General features: G+C 33.7%; 1 protein-coding gene across 14 annotated transcripts in view; it reads right to left on the bottom strand.

Annotated features, from left to right (window-relative positions):
• Positions 1-25,976, bottom strand: part of MPDZ (multiple PDZ domain crumbs cell polarity complex component) — a 198,717-nt gene that overhangs the window by 126,643 nt on the left and 46,098 nt on the right. For all 14 annotated transcript variants that reach the window (XM_053572517.1, XM_053572552.1, XM_053572529.1 and 11 more), the window contains exons 4-10: positions 9,687-9,896; positions 8,808-8,947; positions 7,399-7,612; positions 6,532-6,660; positions 4,585-4,794; positions 1,855-1,969; positions 1,430-1,518 (exon numbers count right to left, since the gene is read on the bottom strand). In XM_053572517.1, the coding sequence (XP_053428492.1) occupies positions 1,430-1,518; positions 1,855-1,969; positions 4,585-4,794; positions 6,532-6,660; positions 7,399-7,612; positions 8,808-8,947; positions 9,687-9,896 (1,107 nt within the window). The remainder of the gene's footprint in view (positions 1-1,429; positions 1,519-1,854; positions 1,970-4,584; positions 4,795-6,531; positions 6,661-7,398; positions 7,613-8,807; positions 8,948-9,686; positions 9,897-25,976) is intronic.

Here is a 25,976-nt window from a genome sequence, read left to right as displayed (position 1 = left end):
TGTGATCCTCCTGCCTTGGCCTCCCAAAGTGATGGGATTACAGGTGTGAGCCACTGCATCTGGCCTCACCTTAATCCTTTGTAAGCACACAGTTTAGCAGCATTGACTGTACTCACAGTGTTGTGCAACAGGTTGCAGAACTCTTTCATCTTCTAGAATTGAAACACTATACCCATTGAACAACTTTCCATTATCCCTCTCCCTGTGCCCCCGTAATCACCTACTTTATGTCCTTCTAAGTCTCACTAGTTTCATTGCCTCACATAAGTGGAATCATACACTTCTGTCTTTTTGTGACTAGTTTGTTTGACTTAGCATAATGTCCTCAAGGTCCATCCATGTTATAACATGTGATAGGATTTCCTCCTTTCTAAAAACTGAGTAACATTCCATTGTACACAAATATCACTGTTTGTTTATCCTTTCATAGACATTTGGGTTGCTCCCAGATCTTGGCTATTGTGAGTAATAATACACAGATAACAACAAGTCCTCTATCTTAAACTCCTACTTTTTTACTATTATTAAGATTTCAGCACAAGAGACTAAACTAGGCAGAAATAAAGAGCTATAAAAATTAATTAGTATTTCTTCCCCAAGATGACTTCCAACTAATACTAATGCATGTTTGGGAAAATAAAGATCCCAGGAAAGTTTAAGAAATACTAAGATAAAAAGTTAAACAATTTCTTCTACTATGGGTCTTCTAGTCCAATTCTTCAGTGTGTACTATGAATCCCTAAGAGATTATATTGTATGCAGTTTTTTTCTAAACTTACTTGGCCAGGAAACATTTGGTACAGGCAGAGTTTCTTAAATTTTTGTTCCAGGGAAAAGTTTGGGGAGCCCAATATCCACTGAACACTGAACTGAAAGGCGGATCCTTTCACACACTGCTTTGAAAGGCCGTATGTTTAAAACATACAGATGGTATGACTATAACAACAATGAAGGCTTGACATAATTAAGAGGGGCTAGATTTCTTTCCTTCATTCTTATACCTTCTTAGGGCTGAAAGAAGCCTTGGTCATGGAGATAACAATAATATCATTCTTCCGATTAAAAAAAAATAACACATCCTAAATTCAGATACACTAAAGGTAAATCTGGTCTTTACTTTTGGAGTGTCTGTAAGTAAAATGAAAGTATACTACTAATGTAACAAATTTATTACCACCAGTAATTGATATATCAGAAATTATTCAAGAAAAAAGTCTCCCCTTTTTGGATTGAGATCAGCAAAGCTTCTATCCAATACTGTTATTTTATTTCCACCAAAAAGAAAGGGCAATTGTAATGAGAGCCTCACGTCACTAAAGCAAGCTTAAATTAATACAGAACTAACGGTAGTTCTCAAAATCAAGTAAACAAGGAGATGCAATGTTCAACCATGAAAATTAGAAGGGAATTATAAAAATTTGTAACTCACTGCTATAATTTGATCTCCAATTTGAATTCTTCCATCATGTTCAACAGCACTGCTTTTTGTAATGCTCTTTACAAAGATTCCTGAAGGTTCTAAGATAAGAAATAGGTTAGTTTTCACTATTTCCAAATACTATCCATTCTCTATTCTCCAAATACAAAGCCCTAATTTTGAATAAATATATCTAAGCAAATGACACAAATAAAACCTCTAGTAGAAACTTAGGCTAGAGAATAAGGCTATTATCTTGTTTTTCCTGTCTTAAATACAGTATCATGGACACCCACCTACATCAAATTATACCTAAGGAAGTTTTCAATAAGTTCACCTAGCAATCTGAAAACATGTAATGTTGATTTGCTATTTCATAATACATTAAATATTAGAGATAATTACCAAGTTTTAAACATTTCAATGATTTAAATTACCTAATTTTTTATCTCCAATATAACCAGCAATGGTAATTCCTAATCCTTGGACATTTTTAGTGAGTTCTACATCAAATGTCTCACTTTCTTCACTTTTCTGAGTAGAAGCATCAACCTAAAATAAAATTGACAAATATACAGAGAAATAAAAATGTTAAAAAACAAGATAAGTTCAATAAGCCACAGTTTTCATTTAGGAATAATATGACATAATAAAGTGTCAGAGAACTCTACTAGAGAATTACAGTGAAGATTCTTCCTTCAGTCGTGATGACATGGACTGAGCATCCCATTTTTGCTCACAAAAGAATGTCAGAATAAAGAAGAATCAACCCCCACCCGAGAGATATTTAACTGTTCATATATACTAAATTTTAAAAATCAAGTAATTCCTTATTAACAAACTCTATTTTCAGAAATGGATCATCTTCATTTCTGAAGAACTCAGGATACAGGACAGTTGAAAAAACTCAAGTTTTCAATTCAGATCAACAAATTCAACTTTAGCTTTGTCACTTAAATGTAGAAAGACAGCATCACTTGGCTCAACCGTCTACTAAGAAAACAGTAACAACCACCAGTCCAGCTACCATTATTGAGCAGTTTCTTATATAACATACACTTGAAATGTCTTAATGCATTATTCCTTATAACAAACCCATGACATAGGTACAATTATTATATCTCCCTAAGGAACGTAAACTTATCCAAGAACAAAGAGCTAGCAATCTAGTAGAGGTAAAATTCAGATCCAGATAGTTTAGCTGCAGAGCCTTTGCTCTTAAATGATATATAGTGTGTAAAATCCCAATACAGGGGCCATGATGCCTACATTCTAGTTGCTGTTATTGTCTTAAATTTATAGTCAATTTTAATGCCATGAATGTGGGTTAATCTTTCCTGCAGATATTTTAGTAATAGGAGGATGTTCTATTTTAAAAACCAGTGAAATACATTAATGAAGTATTTTAAATTGTCCCTTTTTTTTTTTTTTTTTTTGGTAAATTCAGCCTTTACTATGAAAAGCCATTTATAAAGAAAGTATGCCTTTCAGCGCTGGCATGTTGTTCTTGGAATGATAGATGAAAGTGGGTTTCTCAGATGTCAGCATTCCCTAACATGTAGAGCTGTTATTAATTGCTTGTTGGACTGAAGAGCAAAGCTCCCTAAAATTAAGCTTTAGTGGACTGATACTATATGTCATCAATAAGCTGTTAATACTATGTATTGATGTGGGATCAGCAGATTCTACAGAGAACACTAAGAAAGCCACAACAATATCAAGGTTATGGGTTCTAATGGACATGCAGGTTGGGACCGGCTGGTAATATTTTTTAATTTTCTTTAAACAGACTCTGGCTATATCTCACTGATAGCCCACCTAAATAAGATGTAATTTTACAGTAAAGTTTTATTTTTTTCATTGCACATAATTATCTGTGCAAACTTAGCAAAAGTTTAGATAATTACAAGAAAATGACAGGATGAAATCTGCTTCAATTGAAACAAATGTGTTTTCTATTTTTACTAAGACTTATGCAAGTGCTATTTTAGAGGGTGGCAATTTGACTATCGAATGGTTTTAAAAGGGGCACAAGCTTCAGAAATGATGATATGCACAGAATAGATATTTTTCTAAGCTTTCAATTATATCAAGTGGTTTTTGGTATTGCATTCATTTATATATCGCTGAATACAATGTTTTGTTTACCACAAAAGAATGCCATTTAAACAGTTTCATAAACACGCTTTCTTTTTTGTCTTTGCAAAAAATAGCAACGAAATTCAATCCTAAAAACAACAGAATCATGGAAATTTCAAGTGTTCTAATAAAGTTTTAAAGGGCTTGTGGAGGAGGTTAGGACATTAAAAAAGAATTTGTAGCAAGTACTTAAAAAACTTTAATAGAAAAATTCTTGAATGTTTTTATATCTATAGGAAAGGAATACAGGACTTGCATTTGCTATAAAGCTTTTCTAGAAATTGGGCCTAATTATCTTCTTAAATGTTTAAGAGATTTCTCAATAAAATCGTATCGTTATTTTATCCACTGACGTCTGGTGAACTACTACTTTCCAATAATTTCATTCTTTTCCAGCTTCTTTCATATCAAGTTAAGGACAAAGACGTAATGCTATGCCTGTGAATAAAGCTTTTGTTAGGACACCGAAAGCCAAACTTTTGTTAAAATAAGTCGTATAACTGGGTCAAGAATAATGCTACTCATTACAATACAGTTCTAAGACAGATCTTAAAACAATAACAATGAAAAGTTTTAGCAAGCTTTATTCATTCCCATCAAGCTTGCTCCACTCTTCAACCTCCATATAAATGAAACAAACACACAAAAAAGAAAACTGTTGACAAAAAATGATTAGAATCACGACCCATCTTACAGAAAGCCTTCTAATTAAGGGAAGGATAGAATTAAATACTTAAAAGTATTATTTAAAATATTATGCACCCTTCAAAACATTACCCTCATGAATGCTCTGCTTAGACAAAACTGTAAAATAATAATCTAGCGTTTTTAGGCAACCTATTTTTTATGTTTTATACATTATTCTTAATTAATAAAATGTTAATAGTATTGAAGTCCCTACATTTGAATTTCATTTCATTATTTGGAACTAACATGTCAAAATTAATAAGTCTAGTTTCTACATGAATATCACTGTCATCTAAGTGCCATTTTTTCTGATTTTCACATAAACTATTTTATCTACTTACCCGCATCTCTGGTGTGGAAGATGGGGACGAGGAGAGGGTAAAGCCCAAAGAGTTGGGTGCTGTATGTTCTTCTACGGCGCCTCTTGCAATCATCAATTTAACTCTATTTCCACATTGCCTAAGGACCTGTGCTACTTGCTCACTGCTCATTCCTGCTAGATCTGTGTCACCGATCTTTAGAATGTGGTCTCCACTGCATAATCGCCCATGCTGAATAAAAAGTGGTTGAATAAACTATTTTTACAATAACTGAATCAGAGAATTCATAAATGAAGGAAAATGATTAATAAAAAATGACAATGACATGAATTACCAATCATGGGACATTAAACATATTCTTGTAATATTAACTGTCTTCTGAAACATCCTAGCATCACTATGTGAAATAGGTAAATGAAATTCACAAAGATTCCTTTAAATCAATAATTGATGCAGATTTTTCATTTTTATTTTTACATATTATATGCAAGAAAAAATGGTTTTTTAAAAATGTTTTTAAGGTACAGAAAGAAGAAAATTCTATTAAGCAAACATGAAAAAAAAGTCCTTATGCAAATACATATTACTGCAACTGTGGTATGAATCACAAGACAGCACTGTATTAATATCATGATTTTATAACTGGCCATCTCAGTTATAAAGGTCTCAAACGAACTCACTTGCAGCTGAAATTCTTGAGAGATGAAAATCCAGACAGATGTAGGGAGCGAAAAGCAGTTTTATAAGGCTATCCGCAAGAGCTGCCCAATAAAACTTTCTCCAATGATGAAGCAGTTCTGCACTGCCCAATGTTATAGCTACTAGCAGCACATTGCCGTGAGGACGTGAAATGTGGCTCAAGTCCAACTCAATTTGTAATTTTATTTAATTTTAACTAATTGAAAAAGTGGCATGGGCAAAGCAGCTACGGTATTAAAAAGTAGAGCTCTACGCAGCAGATGAATTGCATATACATACACAAGCTTATCACTGTGGTTTCATCTGGCACTGCTAGATGCTGGCTAATGTTGAAAAGAAGAAAAATGTGCATGCTATTGTGTTACTATTAATATCTTTAATGACAAAATTAATTAAGCTTTTCAATTATGAATATGGAAAATGTTTGACAAACTTGACTTCTATCCTAGTTTTAAGTTCAAAGGCACAAGCAAAATAACAGCTTTATAAACAAAATTTTATATTCCAGGCAACAGTTACGTAAAGTGGCAGACCTTGTAAAGTTAAAATATAAATCATAATCAATCAATGTACTAAATATTTTCTCACGTATAGTACAACAATGTTATATATCATAAATAGCAATGCTTTAATGAACTATTCTAAGTGATAAAAATAGGCCATAATTCATATACCAAGATAATACCAGCAACCTATTACTAAAGGAACAAGTTGAATCTTCTTTTTTCTCTCAATAATAGATTTTTTCCATAATACTCTGTGACTACAAAATAGCAGTCTAGGTTTAAATATGATTTATGATCATAGAACAAAGGGTAGCTACCCATACAATGATCAAAATCATAACCTTGGTTCAGTCTGTGGTTCTAATGAGTGTTAAGTTAAGCTTACGGTCTATAACTGTAACTTAAAATAATTTTCCTTCTTTATAATGTCTTTGGTATTTTTTTTTTTTATTTAAAGCAGGGTCTCACTATATTACCCAGACTAGTCTCCAACTCCTGGGCTCAAGCAATCCTCCCACTTCAACCTCCCATGTCCACTACAGAAACACCCCGCCATATCCAACTTCAGATTTCAACATCCCTTTTCAAAGGTAATCTCTCCCCCGGTTTAAGAGAATACATCAAGGACAGCCCAATACATCAAAAGATTTTAATTAGGTTTCTTTGACATTATTTAAGGTCAAAGTTTCTTCTCTCCAATAGAAAGTAAAAGATACAGTCATACTTGATGAAACAGCATAAAGAACCTATTGGCACTACATACCTGATCAGCTACTCCTCCAGGAAGAATGGTTTTCACTATAACACCAGTTGCTTTTCCTCCTATGATGCCAAATCCCAGACCAGATCCATCATTGACCAATTCAATAGTTTCCACATGCTGCCAGTGAACCTAAACACAAAGCTTGTATATGACTTTGTAAAAATTTACCAAACACTACAATTTTATATTACAGTAGAGATTTTTGTGATTATCATTTTGTTATTAAAATTAAATAATCGAATTCAAAAATGAGCCCTAACAATGTCCCTTTCATTTCATATAATTCCTTTTCAGCAGAATGTCACTGCTATTGATATAATCATTCTAAAAATGATTACATACTCTTATCAATACATCATCATAATGACTGCATTTCACCAGTCAAAGATAGGCACTCATTGTAAGATCTTTGGTAGAACTTCTAAAAGAAAAACAAAAGATCAAGGTTACAGGGGAAAAAACAGTCATATGGTAAGAATCTCTTCTGTATAATCCTACCTTCAGGTAGGATTCTACATCAGATGACTTATTAAAGTCACTGACAGCTAACTGTAATTATATAATTGCATAATTTATAAGGCAAAATCAAGATTATATCTGTCTACAAAGTCTATTTTGTTAAAAGACCAAATTTTTCTTTTTTGAGGAATGCTACCAAATGAAAACTATACAAAGAAAATTAAAAGTTGTTATAAAAGCTGGAAACTTCATCATAATGCAATCAAAATTCCTAGGTAGGAAGAGATTAAAGAATATACAGGCAAAAACTCAAGAAGTACAAAGAGCTTATAGGGCCTGGAAATGTGGAGATATCCAAAAAGAACTAGAAAAATAGGGGCTGTTCTTTTGAACATTTTAGGTACTCACGGGATTAGAGTGAGCTGAAATTGTGCTGGCTGCCGACGGAGAACGGGAAACTATGGGGCTGATCAACTGAGGCAACGAGCCTCTGGCAATAACTAGCTGGACGGTGTCTTTGGCTTTCTGCAGAATGCTGATAGCCTGTTGATGTGTAATTGTCTGATCAAGTGCCTGTCCATTGATAGCAAGGATCTGATCAGTTTCCTTTAATCTTCCATCTCTATCAGGGATGAAAATGGGGGAAAAGACTTGTGATACTCTCAAGGAAATGACAGATTCTCTGGCATGTATGTTCAGATTATTTTAAATCCTATTTTTAATTACCAAACTTTTTATGCTTATTCCTATGTTCCACATTCTAAAATGTATGCTTTGGCTCCGGGTGATGAACTTTAAGGTAATTCTACTGCTACTCCTAATCAACCCCTCACTTTTAAAAGCACTCTTTTTATCAACTACCCAGTCAACCAACACATTGTATCCTGGATGGTTCTACCTTCTAAAAATGTAAAGGCATATTGCCTATAGAGTTGGCCCTCTGTATCTATGGATTCCACACCCACGGATTTGAGTAACGGGGGAATGAATATATTCAGCAAAAAAAAAAAGAAAAATAATGCTAAAATAATAGCAAATAACATAAATAAAAAACAATACTCTTTAATAACAATTTCTGGGTGGCGCCTGTGGCTCAAAGGGGAAGGGCACCAGACCCATATGCTGGAGGTGGCGGGTTCAAACCCAGCCCCGGCCAGAAACCACACACACAAAATAAATAAATAAAATAAAATCTATAAAAAAAAACAAAACAATTTCCATAGCACTTACATTGTATGTGGTATAATAATCTAAAGATGATAAAGTCTATAGGAGGATGTTCATAGGTTAGACCAGTGGTTCTCAACCTTCCTAATGCCACGACCCTTTAATACAGTTCCTCATGTTGTGGTGACCCCCACCCATAAAATTATTTTCGTTGCTACTTCATAACTGTAATTTTGCTACTGTTATGAACCATAATGTAAATATCTGATATGCAGGATATATTTAGGCGACCCCTGTGAAAAGGTCATTCGATCCCCAAAGGGGTCGCGACCCACAGGTTGAGAACCGCTAGGTTATACTCAGATAGCTCTAACCAAAAAGAGCCCATTTAATAACAATGAAAATAAAGTTCTACTCAAATTTTTCTTTTCTTATTAAAATGTAATTAAGTTAGAACTATATTTAAAGCTATTTTCATTTAGAGAATTTGCTTTTTTATCAAAACAATATTAATGACTTCTAAAAATTGTTCAGTAACAGATTATGTTCGCTTTTTTTGTTTGTGTGTTTGTTTTTGTTTTTGCTTATTCCTCCATAATGATCAAACCTTCAGAATGTGTATCAAAAAAAAGTTAGGGTACCAATCTTACCTATGAGCCACACTGCCCTCTTGTATCTCTTGTACAAATATTCCGAGCTCTCCCCTGTTTTCACTCCTTAATCCCACGACACTAAACCCAAGGCCTCCACATGGAGGTTTGAGGAGCTCAAAAATCTCTACATGGCGACCCTGTTCAGGAAATAAAACAAGAAAGAAAATTAATACTGCAGTAACAGTCATCTGACTAGTAGTATTACATTGCTTTTTAAAAGACAAAAGATTTGGTTCGGTGGGTAGGGCACCAACCACATACACCAAAGCTGGCAGGTTCAAACCTGGCCCAGGCCAGCTAAGCAACAATGACAACTGCAACAAAAAAATGGCCGGGTGTTGTGGCAGGTGCCTGTAGTCCCAGTTACTGGGGAGGCTGAGGCAAGAGAATCACTTAAGCCCAAGACTTGGAGGTTGCTGTGAGCTGTGACACCACAGTACTCTACCCAGGGCAACAGCTTGAGACTCTGTCTCCAATTAAAAAAAAAAAGAAAGAAAGAAAAAGAAAAAAAAAAAGGCAAAAGAGTTATATGACCTGAAGAGAAACCAGAGTATACATTTATTTTAAAAAATAAAAGTTGAAAAAGTTTTCCAAAGATAATTTTTAGCACTCATTGCATAGAGTAGGAAATTTTATGTATCCTGAGGAATATTTCTAGAATACAACACACAATACTCAATTTAAATTGTGATATTTAAAAAAGTGTAACTGAAAAAATCTCTGAGCCATCTAAACTCACCCACAATTGACTTCTTTTTCATTGCAATGTTTTTCAGATGTTCTACATTGATGTCACTATATTCTTTATGCAGACCTTGATCACATTCCTAAGATATTATAGACTTCATCATAAGTGACAGCAAGAAATGTTCTTACCTGGGCCATATTTTTGATCAGCTGATCAAATTCATCATAAGCAGGTTTCCCATTGATATGTGGAGTGCCAGACCCTGTAAGTGCTTCCAGATTCCCATTATTGGATGACAATATAAATGATTCATTTTGCAGAGTAGGGATTACAGCTGGGCTGAGATGAGGAACGTGGGCATATTCAATATTTGAAGTTCCTGAAGTTGCACTGTTTACCTAAGAGTAATACAAGGATTATTAATAATTTTGACATCCCATAAACTATTTAATAGAAAATATCATAAGAAGTGTAATAATGAAGTACACATGAAATCTCAAAATGTCCATTACTTCAAGGAGAAAAAATAGAAAAATACACAAAAATGTGTAATACTAAATGGTAGTGCTATTTATTAGAAAAACAGAAAAAATACCTCCCCTATTCATATTCAGGGTACTCATTAAAATACATAAATATTCACATCCATAAGCACACTGTTTTGTCCCCAGCTCCTAGGAAGTAACCTCCACACTCTCAGAATTTCCCAAGTGATGGGATATCTTTATTATTCATGGTGGACCACAAACCGTGAATCTAAGTTTAATCATGTGGGCAATCAATCACAAACATGCCTATGAACTAATTCAGGTGATCTTCCCAGATGTGTAATATTGTCCTGCCATCGCATATACATTTCAGTCAAGAGTGAACCACATATGATGGCAGTCCCATAAGATTATTAGGAAGGTGAAACATTTCTATCATTTAGGGCCATCACAGCCATAACATCACAGTGCAACACATTACTTAGTGCATAGTGCACCACAGGTTTGTGGTGGTGATACTGACTAAATAACCCACAGTGCTAACTTTCCCCCATTATTTTAGAGTGTATCCTTCTACTTATTAAAAAAAAAAAAAATTAACTACAAAACAGCCTCAGGCAAGTCCTCCGGGAGGTTTTCCAGAAGAAAGCACTGTGACCACAGAGGATGACAAGCTCCACGTTCGTTACTGCCCACGAAGACCTTCCAGTGCCACAAAAGGTAGAGGTGGAAGATGGGAACAAGGATGATCCCAACCTGTACAGGTCAGGCTACTGTGTGCCTCTGTGTCTTAGTTTTTAGTAAAAAAGTTTAAGGAGTGAAAGAAGAAAATAATTTTAAAATAGGAAAGCACCTGTAGAATATGGATATAAAGAAAACATTTTTGTATTGCTATATAATGTGTTTGTGTTTTAAGATAAATGCTATTTTAAGAGTCAAAAGTTTAAAAAAAACTAAAACCTTTAAAAAGCAAAAGTTACAGTTAGCTACTAAGGTAAGTTTATTACTGGAGAAAGGTTTTTATATATTTAGTGCAGCCTAAGTGTAGGGTTTATAAAGTCTACTGTAGTGTACACACTCACACACCACTCACTGATTCACCAGGAGTTCTACCAGCTCCCTCCACTTAATGATGTGTCTTATAAAAGTAGACCATTTTTTATCTTGCATATCATTTTATTCCTTTCCAAAAGTTAGATATGGTTAAATCACAAATACAACTCATTGTATTTCAATTGCCAACAGTATTCAGTACATTAATGTGATGTATGTCTTTGTAGGATCAACAGGCCATACCACATAGCCTAGGAATGTAGTAGGCTACACCCTCTAGGTCTGTTTAGTTATGCTCTATGTTGTTCCCATAATGGCAGAATTGTCTAACGATGCATTATCCAGAATGAGTCCCAGTCATCAAGTAATGTATGACTATACTCCATTTATACTGTCACACAGGGATTCTGGGAGGGTAACACTTCCCCACAAAAATGAAAGCCTCAGGTTTAGTCCCCTGGCCCCATATCCTGTGCTATACATCACTTCCTTTGGCTATCCTTGACTGTATCCTTTCCCTGTAATTGACCATAACCATGATGATAATAGATTTCAGTGAATTCTCTAAGACTTTCTAGTGCATTAGAGAACCAGAAGGTGGTTTGGGGAACCGCCCAAACTTGCAGTTACTGTCAGAAGCAATGGTGGTCTTGTGTGAAGTTTTTCCTTTAAGTTTGTAGCTGGACCTTAACTCCTTGCAGTTGACGTCAAAAGTGTTAGGCAGAGCTGTCAGTCTGGAGGACTGTGCCCTTCAACTCTGTGGTCTGGCTAACCTTAGGTACAATGACATAAGCAACAAGAAAGAAAACAAGCATTCCATTTTTGGAAAGATTCCATAATTAACTATGCATACTTGTTATAAAGAGCTCCAAGTTAAATCTAAATAATAGATAAAACAGTGCAGTCAATCCTAATTTCATATTTCTGTAAGGTATCTGAAATGCGACTTTTTATCTATAATTATTTATCAGAAAGAGTGCATCAATGATGCTTTGGATCGCTCTCTCACCTTATTTCCTGGCACTCTGTCCCTCATCCACTTTGTTCCAGCTATACTGACCTCCTTACTGTTCCTCAAACTGCCAAACTACTCACTAGCAGCCAAGTACACCCTTCACCCAGTATCCACACGCCTACTTTTTTATTTCTCTCAGGTGTGCTGAACCTCATTGCGGAGACGCCCTTCCTGGCAAACCCATCCAGGACAGCATCCCACCTGTAGACTCCACGAACTTGCCCTGACCTGTCTTTCTTCATGACACTTGTCACCATCTGACATATCATATCCCTTGCTGTCATGGATTTTCAGTGGAAACAGATTCAAATGTAAAATTCCCTAGTGGAAGAAACTGACTAATTTATTTTCTTCTGTCTTCATTCTCCAGAACAGTACCTTGCACAAAGTTGACCTTCAATACTCATTTGAAGAATAAATGTTTATGTATTTATCTATTTAAAAAAAAAACTATTCTGATTCCATCTCCCAAACAACCCTCCAAGTACTATACCACTATCTCAATTTTATAAATGACAAAATTACACAGCGTCATGTACCGAGTTTTGTCTATGACCTAGATTGTATTCATTGTGGTGTTCCTGTCATCTTTGTACACAAAGCATACGGTCATTTGAGATATCATTTCTGGAAGTAAGACATTAGGTAAAGAGCCTTCATTTACAGAGGTATCAAAGTATTTCCTCACATGTAACCAATCCATACATAAGAGTTTGTTATGCATCGTTAAAAATGAAACAGAAAAGTCATTACGTTACCAGTAACCCAATCATTATATTGGCTATCTACAATCATGGATTCAAAAAGAGATTACTGTGTTGAAAGAAGACTTTTGGGAATCCTTTCAAATGCTTATTTTAAAATCTACAGCAGGCATGATCAATTATTATTTTTTCAAAAACAAGCTTCTATGCCAAAACTGATTTTTTTATCCTGAGCCATAGCAACTTCAGTAAAGTCTGCCAGCAGAAGATACACCACTCAGGTTGAAGCAGATGGCATAATGAAATTTGTGACAGGCTGAGGATCCCACATACCAGGACCTAAGGGCTATGGTATGTTTGCATAGGAAAAAAATATTTGGACTTCTGCTGTGGTAAGCCAGGGAATAAATCACATTCCGAGAATAGAGAGTCTATCTTTAAGAAATTCATGGTAAAGTAGAAACTCTGATATTATGGAAGACTGGGTATGAAGGCATTCCAAGAGTAAAGTTAGGGGGAGCAGAATACGTACAATGTTGCAATATAAAAATTTTATGAAAGTATTTAACATCACTCATCTTCTCCTAATTGATACCAAATACTTTTAAAGATGTGACAAATATTAATGACTCCCTAGTCCTTTTCCCTGCTCTTGAAATCTATATAAATGTAAAAGAAAAGGTTAGCAAGATAACATATTTAAAAATTATCATTATACCATCATATGAAAATCTTATTTTTAAATTTACCAATTTATATGCATAAAAAAAGCACAAAGACAACTTTTGACTCTGCTATAACTGTTTATTAAAATGGCTTCTTGAACTATAAACTCTTTAAGGAACCAAAATGACTCTTATTTGCCTTGAAAGGTCACCTTATAGCAGAGTCACTATAAATGTATATTGATTCCCATCTTTGGTTTATAGAACATAAAATAAACAGAAGAAAACACAAATATCTGGTCATTTTTATATACAGATAAAGAATCTGTATAATTTAAGGAAGTTACTAATAAATAAGCCAAAGTTACCAAATAATTACCTGTTCTCTGTTTAACTTCTAGCTGAGTATTTCAATTTAAAAAGGACTTTTATATGCTTAGTAAACAAACTTACGGATTTCAATTACTGCCATTACCTAAAACATAACCTAAATAAATACTATGAAAATTATTCACTTAAAAAGTCTGCAGATTCTTTGTGAAAGGGCAGGCTAAAACACCCTTCCTTATTTAGAATAACAGAAGCCCTTTACAAGATGCAGTCCGGTTGTTGGCTCAAATACTCCAAAAAGTCAGATAAAGCAGAAATCATAACATAGGAAAAATATATAACTTAAGCACTTTATTTTAACTTCAACTACATGTGTAGTCACTCCTAAATATCTTAATATATGGATAAGGTCTTCTTGAATATAGTCCTAACTGGGAAATCTCTTCCTTCTTTGTTGCATAAGCCACATTCATATAATAATATTTTTTTATTTCAGTTGCTTTTACTTCACCTTTCAATACTGAAGGGGGTTCTACCTTGCCCTTTCTCAAATAATTTGCAAGATTTTAAATTGAATATTTTGCATAATATTTATTTAGGTTATGTTTTAGGTAAGGTCACTGATTAAAATCTATAAATTAAGATATATTTATTATGCATTATATATATTTTTACTCTGTAAGGTGGAACAAGAGTTTAGATACTTGAGAGACAATTTCATTAAAGAGTTCTTTCATATTTTTACAAGTCCTTTCCCCAATGTTTTAAATTTGGATCAAACATAATTAACAATTTCACCAAAAACTGCTTTACCAATTCATCTATATAATCTTTCAAAAGAACTTAAATAGATTTTCATAGGAAAAAAGATGCTTGTCATAAATTTTTATACAATAAAGTCATGTGAATATAAAAATAATAAAATGACTTTCTGACAGGTGCACACTGAGCTGGCATGAGCTCGGAAAGAACCCAAACTGGAGAGCACCCGAGCAGACAGTATTCAGTGCCTTCAGGGTCAGTCACGTTCCTTACAAGAGGAATTACCAGTATTTTCTCACTAGCAGGTTACTCCTTTGTAGATGTGATAAGAGAGCTGCTTCTGTAACAGCAGCAATAGAGAAAACAAAATTTCTCTTTGGTTCTGTATACAATTAAGTTCACTCTGCAGGAACAGCTACCATCAGAATGGTCTTTACACTGAGAGCAATTGGAAGATGTGTATAGGAGCTGCTAAAAAGGTTTTTAAAGATACCAAAAAGAAGCCAACACTTCTGGCATAGCCTATTGATGAGAAGCAAAACAGTTACGTCTGGTCCACAGGGAGGAGAAAGGAGCACACACAAGTGTGAATGTGAAGGCGTCTCCGAAGCCGACGGTACAGCACATCAGAGGAACACAGGCGAAGGCCAAAGCAGGAAGAAAGTCTTAAAAACCACGAAAGCAAGGAGACATGTCATCTTCAAAGAAGAACGAGAGCAACAGCTGACTTCTCAACAAGCGCAATGAAAACCAGATGTGAACAGAATAATTAAAAAAATAAATAAAGGGAAACACCTGACAACCTAGATTTTCACAACACACATACATACAAGTACACAAGCACACGTGCAAAGTGTACACGCACGCCACACAGTACCCTCAGATGGTACAAAGAAAAGTCCTAAGCAAATTCTTAGACAGAAAAGAAAATGATCCCAGACAGAAGATCCCCACTATAGAAAAGATGGAAGAGTATAAAGGGGGTTTATAAATGTGTATCAGGAGGAATTCCTGAAAACAGTAAAAAGTGTAAACTTGTGGAATTTTAAAACAGATGTGGAATTAAAGTACATCTAACTGTATAAAAGGCAGATGTGGAGTAAATACAATTGAAGTGCTTTAAGCCCTTGTATTTTACACAAGTGACAAAGTTTGAATTAAAATAGAAGCAAATAAGTGAAGACTACAAATAACTGATAAAAAAAAAAAAAGACCCATATTTGTTATAGATAAAGAAAATTCAAAACTCAATAGTTAAGGCCAGGTGCAGTGGCTCATGCCTGGCCAGGCGCAGTGGCTCATGCCTATAATCCTAGCACTCTGGGAGGCCGAGGCAGTTGGACTGCCTGAGCTCAGGAGTTCAAGACAAGCCTAAGCCAGAGCAATATCCCATCTCTAAAAATAGCCGGGCGTTGTGGCCAGCACCTGTAGTCCCAGCTACTCGGGAGGCTGAGGCAAGAGAATCACTTGAACGCAGAGTTTGAGGCTGCTGTGAGCTATGATAGCACTGCCCTCTAAAGGTGAAAAAGTGAGACTCTGTCAAACAAAACAAAATAAAACAAAACAAAACAAAGCTCAATAGTTAAAAAATTCAATTAGTAAATATGCAAAAAAGGTACAAAGGGATAATTCATACCTGGCATCATTAGACATTAAAGAAATGCAAATTAAAGTCACAAAGAATTATTACTATAACCTTTCAGAATGGTGAGGATATGGAGAAAATGGATTGCTAGTGCACTGCTGTGGGACAATAAAATGATACAGCCCTGCTAAAAAAAACAGCTTGGCAATTTCTAAATAACATGGATTTGTCGAACAACCCAGCATTTGCACTCCTGCATTTGTAGAGGAATAAAAACGTATGTCCAAACAAAAATCTGTACACAACTGTTTATAACAGCTGCATCTATAATAGTGAAAAACTGGAAACAAAGAAAATGTCCCTCAACAGGTCCATTCATATACTAACACCAATAAATAGGAGCAAAATAGTACTATACACAGCTTGGATACATCACAAGAGTATCATTCTGAGTAAAGAAAAGCCAGTATCGAAAGGCCACATATGTTTTAATTCTATTTATATAACATTCTTAACAAAATTAGTGAGAGAGAGAAAAGACTGAAGGCTCCAAGAGTTAGGAAAGGGCAGGGTAACGACTGTAAAGGAGCAGACTAAGGATGTCTTTGTGGCGATAAAGCGTATCTGATCTTGATTGTGATGATAGCTACTCTACAAAGTGGAGAATAAAAATAACACATATTCAAAGAAAAAATTATACATATAGTAGCAATGTCACTTTCCTGGTTTTTATATTTTATTATAATTATTAGTATATAACCACTGCGAGAAATTTGGTGAAGTATGTATAGGACTTCACCATAGCACATTTAAAAATGAACCTATAAGTACTTCAAAATAAAATGTTCTTTAAATAGTGACTCATGTAAACAAAGAATACATGATATATAAGAAGCTCACACAGCTCAAATAATCCAATTAGAAACTGGGAGAGGTTCTAAATAGACATCTTGCAAAAGAAGACACATAAATGGCCAGCAAGTATATGAAAAATGTTCAACATCGTTAGTCATCAGAGAAACGCAAATCCAAACTACAGTAAGATACCATCTCACACCAGTTTAAATGGCTTTCGTCCAAAAGACAGGCAATAATGAATGCTGGAGAGCATGTGGAGAAGAGGAACACCATACTATCACCACACACCGTCAGTAATTATGTTAAATTAGGGCAACCACTAAGGAGAACAGTACAGAGATTCCTCAAAAAAACTAAAAACAGAACCACCATGTGACCCAGTAATCCCACTGCTGGGTATATATTCAAAGGAGGGGAAATTACTATATCAAAAAGATGTCTGCACTGCCCTGCTTATCACAGCACTATTCACAATACCCAAGATTTTGATTCATCCAAAGTGACACTGCAGGCATATAATAAACAAATGTATGCCAAAAAAGTGTTTAATGGTTAAAAAATGTCAATAGTTTTGTATCTATCAATAAAATTGAATCCCCTAATGAAAATCTACCCCACACACACTAAAATACAAAACAAAATGAAAACAGTCTAGATCAGCGGTTCTCAACCTGTGGGTTGCGACCCCTTTGTAACAATGAAAATACATCGCGACATTAGAAAGGTTGAGAACCACTGTCTAGACAGTTTAATAAATTCCTCTAATTTTTTTGTCCTTTGTAATTAACAACAATTTTTTTACAAATTCTTTTAATGACAAGAAAGAGAACTGTTCTCTAATTTGTTTGAGGCCATCACAACCTTGATTGTAAACACTAGCAAGGTCATTCTTAGCAAAGCTATCGACTATAAGTAAAGAGAAAAGATAATAACAAGAACGCTAATGTACTAAATTCAAAGGTACATAAGGGGAAAAATTATCACGACCAAGTCGAGCATTCCAGAAATACAAAGTTAAAGTAACATTAGAAAACTGTTTAGTTTAATTTACCACATTAACAGAATAAAGAGAAAAACAAGATCAGCTTAAAAAGATGGCAGAAAAAAATAGTGGATAAAAACCATACTGTCACCATTTCTGTTCAATATTAGACTCAAGTTTTCATGTAGCACAGTAAGGCAAGTAAAAGAAATAAAAGGCATAGAGACTGGAAATGAAGAAACAAGAAGTATTTGCAGAACACATAACATTGAAAGCCCAAATGAATCTACAAATAAACTATTAGCATTAATAATGAGTTTAGTAAGGTTGTGAACACAAAAAATCAGTATTTAAAAAATGAACTATATTGCCTAGCAAAAACAACCACACATTAAAACCTTTAAAGCAGATTCTATTTAAAACATAATATTTTCTTAAATAACCAGAACACAGTATAGCGTTTAGAAACAAACTCACATATATATAATTACTTGATTTACAACAATGGTGCCAATGTAAGGGTAGGCCTGTCAATAACTGGTTCTGTGTCAAACAGATATTAAAATGGAAACTTATAAACACATACACAAGCACATAAATACTTTATTTCTACCTCATACCATATCCAAAATTTGACAGGTAAAACAATAAAGCTTCTGAGAGAAAAATCTCTATACTCTTTTTCTTTTTTTTATACTCTTGAAATAGTTGAAGATTTCTCAAGTAGGGCAAAAAAGTAATACCAATAGAAAAGAAATTTGAAAAACTGGACTTTATTAAAACTAAAAAATAAAACTTCTGGTCACTAAATGATACAATTAAGGGAGCAAAAAGGTACAAGATAAATGTCAAAGAATCTATATTCAAATATATTTTTTAAAAAACTCTTATAAATTAGTGAGAAAAAGACTGACAAATGAACAGAAAAATGAGAAAGAACTTAAACAAGAATATCACAAAGGAGGATATCCAAATGACTGATATGCATGTAAAAATTTGCTCAAGAAGTATGCCATGTACCCTGAGCACTTCCAACTACAACTCAGACTTTGGACTTTACCTCACAAACATAAATAATATAACCTAATTGTATGTACCCTCATATTAACCTGAAATAAAACAAAATTGTGAAGGTAATAGATTGTCTACTGACACACAAAAAAGGTGCTCAGCATCATAATTCACTGTGAAAATGCAAATTAAAACAATAATACGACCTACAACATACTCCCTAGAGTGTCTAAGATTGGAAAAAATAAATTTAAAACAGATAGTACAAAATGTAAGCAATGATAAGGAGCAACAAGAATGTTCACAGACTACCCATCTACCCACCTATAGTGAGAGAGTTAGACCTGCAATCACTTTGGAAAACTGGCTGAATCTGAAGTTTAGGACCGAGAAATTTCTATTCATACTTAGGTAAACATCTGAGAGTAATACAACCTGTGAACCCTAAATAAGTACTATAATTAAAAGAATGTCTAGGGCGGCACCTGTGGCTCAAGGAGTAAGGCGCTGGCCACATACACTGGAGATGGCGGGTTCAGACCCAGACCCAGCCCCAGCCAAAAAAACTGAAAAGAATGTCTACAGCAGATTTTATTCATAACATCTCAAAACTGTAACCCATAGAAGAGAGGACAAATATATCCTAGTATATTAATACAGTAGAAAATGAAAAAGAACTATAAGTTTTATACAACAAAAAACATGACTTTCACAGACACAAAAAAGACAGGTCAGACACAAAACATATATACTCAGACTGCATTTACATAAAACTCAAAATACTAATCTGTTAGATAAAAGTCAAAATAATGATTCTTTAGGGGAGGATTAGAATTTACTGAGGATGCACAACAGTTATTATGGAGTGCTAATAATTTCCCATATCTTGATCTGAATGAGAGTTACATGTTCATATTTATTTATTTTATAAAAAATTCATGAGCTATACAATTTTTCCCTTTACCACCAAATTATTATTTCTCAATTTTTTAAAGTTTGCACAATAAATCCTATAATCAGAGCATGGTACGTGGGGCATTCTAATGAGTGACATAAAAATACACTTCTCTTAAAGAAACCAGAAGGGTAGCAAGAGTCTCTACACACCAGGGTAAACCTTCTCTGTGCTCAAGGTTGAATTTGAAGTTCAGTTATCAGGTTTTTTCACCTTAAAATGAAGGAAAATATAGAAACTGAATATTTGAAGATGAAGCTTAGTCTGTTACTATGATGGATGATCCTCCACAAGCTTGACAGGATTCAACTGGCTAATTCTCATTCCCAGGATGAATCCTTTAACAAGCACAAAAGTAAAGATGAATCCTCAGAAAATGTGATTTAACCACTGCACATTTGGATATTTCTTCCTTGAAGATTATAAAGTTTTAAAACATTTAATTGCATACTAAATTTTAAGAAGAAAAAATAATCATATATTTTAAATGAAAGTCCTTTGACCCAACCTGGTATAAAGCTGACCTAATTAAGATTTAAAAATTATAAATTGCTTGCCTTTTTTCAATAATAAAATATATCCTGCAATATTAATGTCATTCTAAAAATACCTGAAGAGACCAATATTTAAATATTTTGACCATATAAATGTGATATAATGCACTTGATTTTAACACAATAGAGTATTTTCAAATGTGTTTAAGTCTGCTATCAAATACTGAAACAGCAACTTCTTATGTTTTATCTACACTTTCTGGGTTGTTAACTGTATTTTAACAGCCAGTATCCATCTTTCTAGAAGTACTTGCATAACTACCTACAAAAATGATTGCTTACGATAAAACTTAGTCTTCTAAAGCATTTTTTTCCTAGATTATCAAAACCTGTTTTGTGGTCCTGTTGTTCTGACTTATTGTGAAGACACAGTATAGCAGCAACAATAAAATAACCCAACCGTTTACTTATATTTGATGAATATTATATTTCTATCATGTAAAAGTTAAAATAATTTACCTTAAGTTAGCAAGAAAAAAATGACCACTGTCTCTGTAACCCTAGTTTTGGTAGATTTCAAGGAAATTTATAAAGATATACTGCTGGTTCAGTATGTCAATTTTTTTGTTTATTTAATACTGCTTAACATAATGAGAAATAAGAAATAAGGCACTCTCCAGTGAATTTGCCATAACAGGTGCACCTCTTAGTAATTCAGGGATTTTTTTCTTTTCTTTTCTTTCTTTCTTTTTTTTTTTTTTTTTTTGTTTAATCTGCACCTTGTCTTTTCTTCTTACAGAGTAAGAAATGTGCTTATTTTCTTATGAATTTATAAAAATGCAGTGAAACATTCTCTGGAACTGATCCCAAATATGAAATGCAAAGATAGATAGGATGCTGAGAATATTAAATGAAATGCAGCACCTAAAATGGTAGCAATCATAAGAAAAAAATTTTGAGCATAATGGGACTCCATTTCAAGTTTGGAACCTAGGGAGGCCTCCTTTTCCATAAATCTTTCAGTGAAATACTGATTAGAGCACAGCTCTGATGCATTATTGAACAGGCAAACCCTTGCACAGTAATTGATGGTGGCACTCTGATTTAATGATCCTTATTTTTAAAGCTAATTAAAGAAATTGAGTTGCATGTTCAAAGGGGATTATCTTAATGTGATGAAACTATTTTAGACATAAAGTAGCTTGTAGCTCCTGAACTAAATGATACAAAATACAGCAGTAAGTTATAAAAGGGAAAAACAACATTAAACAGAATAAGCATAATTTTACATTTGCTATGAGACCTTCCTTTCATTCATTCAAATATTTATTGAACTAAAATGTTTACTACAATGGGCTCTAGGTGATGAGGACAGTAATTAAAATGAAAAAATGCTTTCCATAATTACTAATACATTACATGCATTAGAAAATTACTTCCCTGGGCTTAGTTCACTCAGCTGCTGAGACAGGATACCTTTCTTTTCAAAGCCAAGAACTCTCCATCAGCAAAGCAGATAGTGGTCAAGAACATACATAATTTGTATTCTTAAAACAGCCTTTCACTATCACTGGCTGATAAATTTAAAAAGATAAGTGTTCAATTTAAAAGTAATTCTGTAACCCAAGTATGTTTAAAGAGTCATTCTGAGTAATCAAAGTGTAAGTTTTATGTACCTGCCCCTATGTAGGTAAAAGTGCAGAACTTCAGGGGCATTTTTGTTTTACATAACCGTGTGCTAAAAAAGGATCAACTATCGACTATAAAATTCAAGATGAAAGGCAAAGAACACTTAAAACCCAGAAAGGAAGTAAAGAGTACATAAAATTCTGGCTTTTCCCTTTTGATGTTTGTGAAGATTTATACAGATGATCAACACAAAGCAATGCTGTTTCCTGAAGCCTATTAAATGACAAGATCAAATGCAAAACTACAGACTTTGTGCCTTTATACAATGTCAACTTAAGTGAGTGGCCAGAAAGTTTACTTTATCTTATGTTTCAGTTTTCACTCAAACTGCATCTATGAAGATTGTATTCATTTTTCAAACAATATAATAAAATACACCTATTAAAAATCAATTCACAATGCACACTGCACTAAAATGTTGGTGACAGCAACATAATGCACAGTATTCCGTGCGCACTATATAAACTAATTTTCTTAAAGAAAACCTATCACTCTAAAACCTTTGGAAATATACTTAAGTGAAAAGATTCCAGCTTTCCCCCAAAATTTTTATTAAATATTTATGAAAACTTACATAATATTGGAAAGTAACTTGAAGTTAAAAGTCACAGTTTTATTTTAAACTCTTTTCATTATTACTATAAGAAACTTTGTTTAACATTTTGAACATGACTTTCCCACAATGAAGTATCAACAGGACTTTTACCTATTCTCTCGGTTTCCACTAAGATCTTAATTTTAAAAACAATAGGTTCATTTTCAAATCTTTTTGATCTTTTTAGTAATATCTTCATTTTTTATCATTATTACTAAGTGGGGGGAGGTATCTGTGGTAGGTGGGAGAGGGGGGAGAATTAAAAAGACTACAAATTCTTTTTTGCTCCCCTGATCAAGAGCAATAGTCTATTTCCTCACCCTTTATCATTCAAAAATTTCTTGATGAGGGTGGTGCCTGTAGCTGAGTGGATAGGGCACAGGCCACATACACCACTGAGGCTGGAGGGTTTAAACCCGGCCAGGCCAGCTAAAACAACAATGACAACTGCAACAAATAGCTGGGTATTTGGAGGGTACCTGTAGTCCCAGCTACGTGGGAGGCTGGGGCAAGAGAATCACTTGAGCCCAAGAGTTTGAAGTTGCTGTGAGCTGTGACACCACAGCACTCTGCCCAGGGCGACAGCTTGAGACTCTGTCTCAAAAAAAAAAAAAATCTTGACAAAGGAGGAAAAATTGTTAATTTATCAAATCTTGACCCTTGAGTGCTTATCTTTTTAATATTCTGTGTTTTGAAATGTTTCTGCTGCATAATAAGTGGTCGTCTCAAGCAAAAGCACTAACTTGAGTTGCAAGCTGAACTAGCCACCTTTTTAATGAGCATCATATTTGAAACGAATGACTGAAAATCAAACTATTACTACACAGACTCAATAAGTAAGCCTGTCACTTCAAGAAGAACAATTGTTACTGTTAACCATTTGAGCTTTCAAGTGAAAACTAGAATTCTGGAACACTTGTATCCATCACCCTAAGCTTGACGCCTTCCTATAATTTAAGGAATTTGTTGATAAGATTGCAACTCATGGCAGTAAGTATAACTTTTGCTATTATGTAATTAAGTGTGAATTTTCCATTATTCAAATTTTCCAAATGGTCAATGTGATATGAATTTGGCTTGGGTTAAAAAAGATTAAAGAACAAGATAGACAAACAGATTTTACTATAATAAAGTACAAAATATTCACTGATTTGGTTTCAGATCTAACATTGCAATTAATCTTTAAGAAACCAGTAGAAATTTTGGTGTACTATCAAAGATTATCCACAATTATCTGAAAAAGCTATACTCCTCTCTTTCCCAGTTTACATGTGTATATGAAGCCAGATTTTCTCCACATATATAAATTAAAACAACAAATCAAATAGAATAAATGCAGAAGTAGATATGAGAATCTAGTTTTCTATTAAGCCACATATTAAAGAAATATACAAAAATACAAAACAATGCCAAAATTTTTACTAATTTTTAAATATGTAATGAGTTTAATACTGTTACATTAAGTGAATTAGTAAATATTTAAAACATTTCTGAATCTTAATTTCTAAATTGGTAAATGTTGATAGATAAACCATATAAACAAAACCTCTTTGCAAAAGTCCTTCATAAATTTAAGACTACAAACTGGTCAGAAGGCCAAAATGTTTGAGAACTACTGCCTTAGTATATTAAGTTATAATAGGAAGGAAAAGCAATGAGAGAGAGAATTAATATTTACTAAGTGCTGTAAAGTATCAGGCTTACTACTTAACCCTTTTTTATGAATTTTATTTATTTTTCATTTTACAACAAAAGGTAAAAAGGTTCAGTGAAGATTATATATATAAACATAAATATTAATCTGAAGATTAAACTCTTACTTAAGATCATCTACTAATCAGCACCAGAATACAAATCTGGGTCATGTCTGTCTCCAAATACTACCAGACTACACTGTCACAATCTGAAATCAGATAATAATAACAAAACCTCAAATCTTTAAGTTACATTCATTATATTATTTAAGAAGACAATAAAACATAGCTCTATGACTGAAGACCTGGAGTCTGGAATCAGCCTGTGTGGGTTCAAATACTAGCTCTACCACTTAACCTCCCTGAATGTCCATTTACCTACCCACATAATAAAGAAAGTCGTATTACCTACTTTATGCCATTATTATAATGATGAAACCAGTAACTAGAATAGTTCCTGGCACATCATAAGAATATAATTAATGTGTTAATTTCTGTGATGATTAGTGATACAACTTTTCAAAGCCGTTGCTAAGAGAAAATATAAGATCTCCAAAGTAACTTTGTTATTTGGGTTAATTTATGTTAAAAATTACTTTTCTGTCAAGAAAAGACAATGTACATTTTTGAATATTTGAGAATGATCACATGTTCATCTATTAAGCAGTCTTTGAGCTTAATAAATCATATAAGGCACAAATATTCAAAAATGAATATGGCATGAATTTTATCCCAAAAGTAGTAAATGGACTTCAAACAAACCTGAAATACAATTAATTCTAAAGTTCTTTTTTATGCTTGTTAAGAACAAATGGCAAGTACAGCACAGCATATACACCACAGTCCAGGCATGTGTGTTTATGTGTATTTGCAGAATGTCTTTTCTTTATTTAAATCTCAACAATTCTGTGTTTTCTTATCCAAACTTCCAAGAGAAAAAAAAAATTTAAGGAATATAACTTGCTGAAAAATAATATTTCTATCAAATTATGCTAAAATTTTCTTCATCAAAATGGAAAATTCATCAAAATTAAGTAAATTAATTTAGTTGAAATGCCAAGACAAATACTAAACAATTTAGAAACTGAAAATTTAGACAAACATGTTAGAATTGTTGCAGTGTTTTTCCTTTCAGTCCCTATTTCCAGAAGACAGATAAAAGTGATTCACTGTTCACAATCTGCTTCGAGAAAAGTAAAATTAAAATAAATCCTTACAGACAACACATGACGATTGACGTTATTTTGCTGCACTGCCTCTCCATACCACTGTTATCTTTATCCATAGCCCACAACACATAAGGTTTTCTTAGAGGCAATGTGTAGCTATAACTTCAAATGTAAAACAATCTCTATTGTCCTTAAATTCTTGGGTTTAAAAAACTCATTTAGGTTATATGCAGTAATTTTTTTCACATTTTTCCCTTCTCCAAAGACCATTTAACACTGTCACAAAAATATCATACAATTATCACCATTTGCTGTTTTAGACACACATGCATACCCAATAGCAAGATGCTGCTGCATTTTAATCCAGCACTGTATAAAAAGCTTGAACAGTGCCTTCTTGCCCACGGTAAAACAAAAATTATAGTCCCT

Source organism: Nycticebus coucang, chromosome 2 (genome assembly GCF_027406575.1).
Source record: "Nycticebus coucang isolate mNycCou1 chromosome 2, mNycCou1.pri, whole genome shotgun sequence".
Lineage (NCBI taxonomy): Eukaryota > Metazoa > Chordata > Mammalia > Primates > Lorisidae > Nycticebus > Nycticebus coucang.
This window is presented reverse-complemented; position numbering and strand designations above follow the sequence as displayed.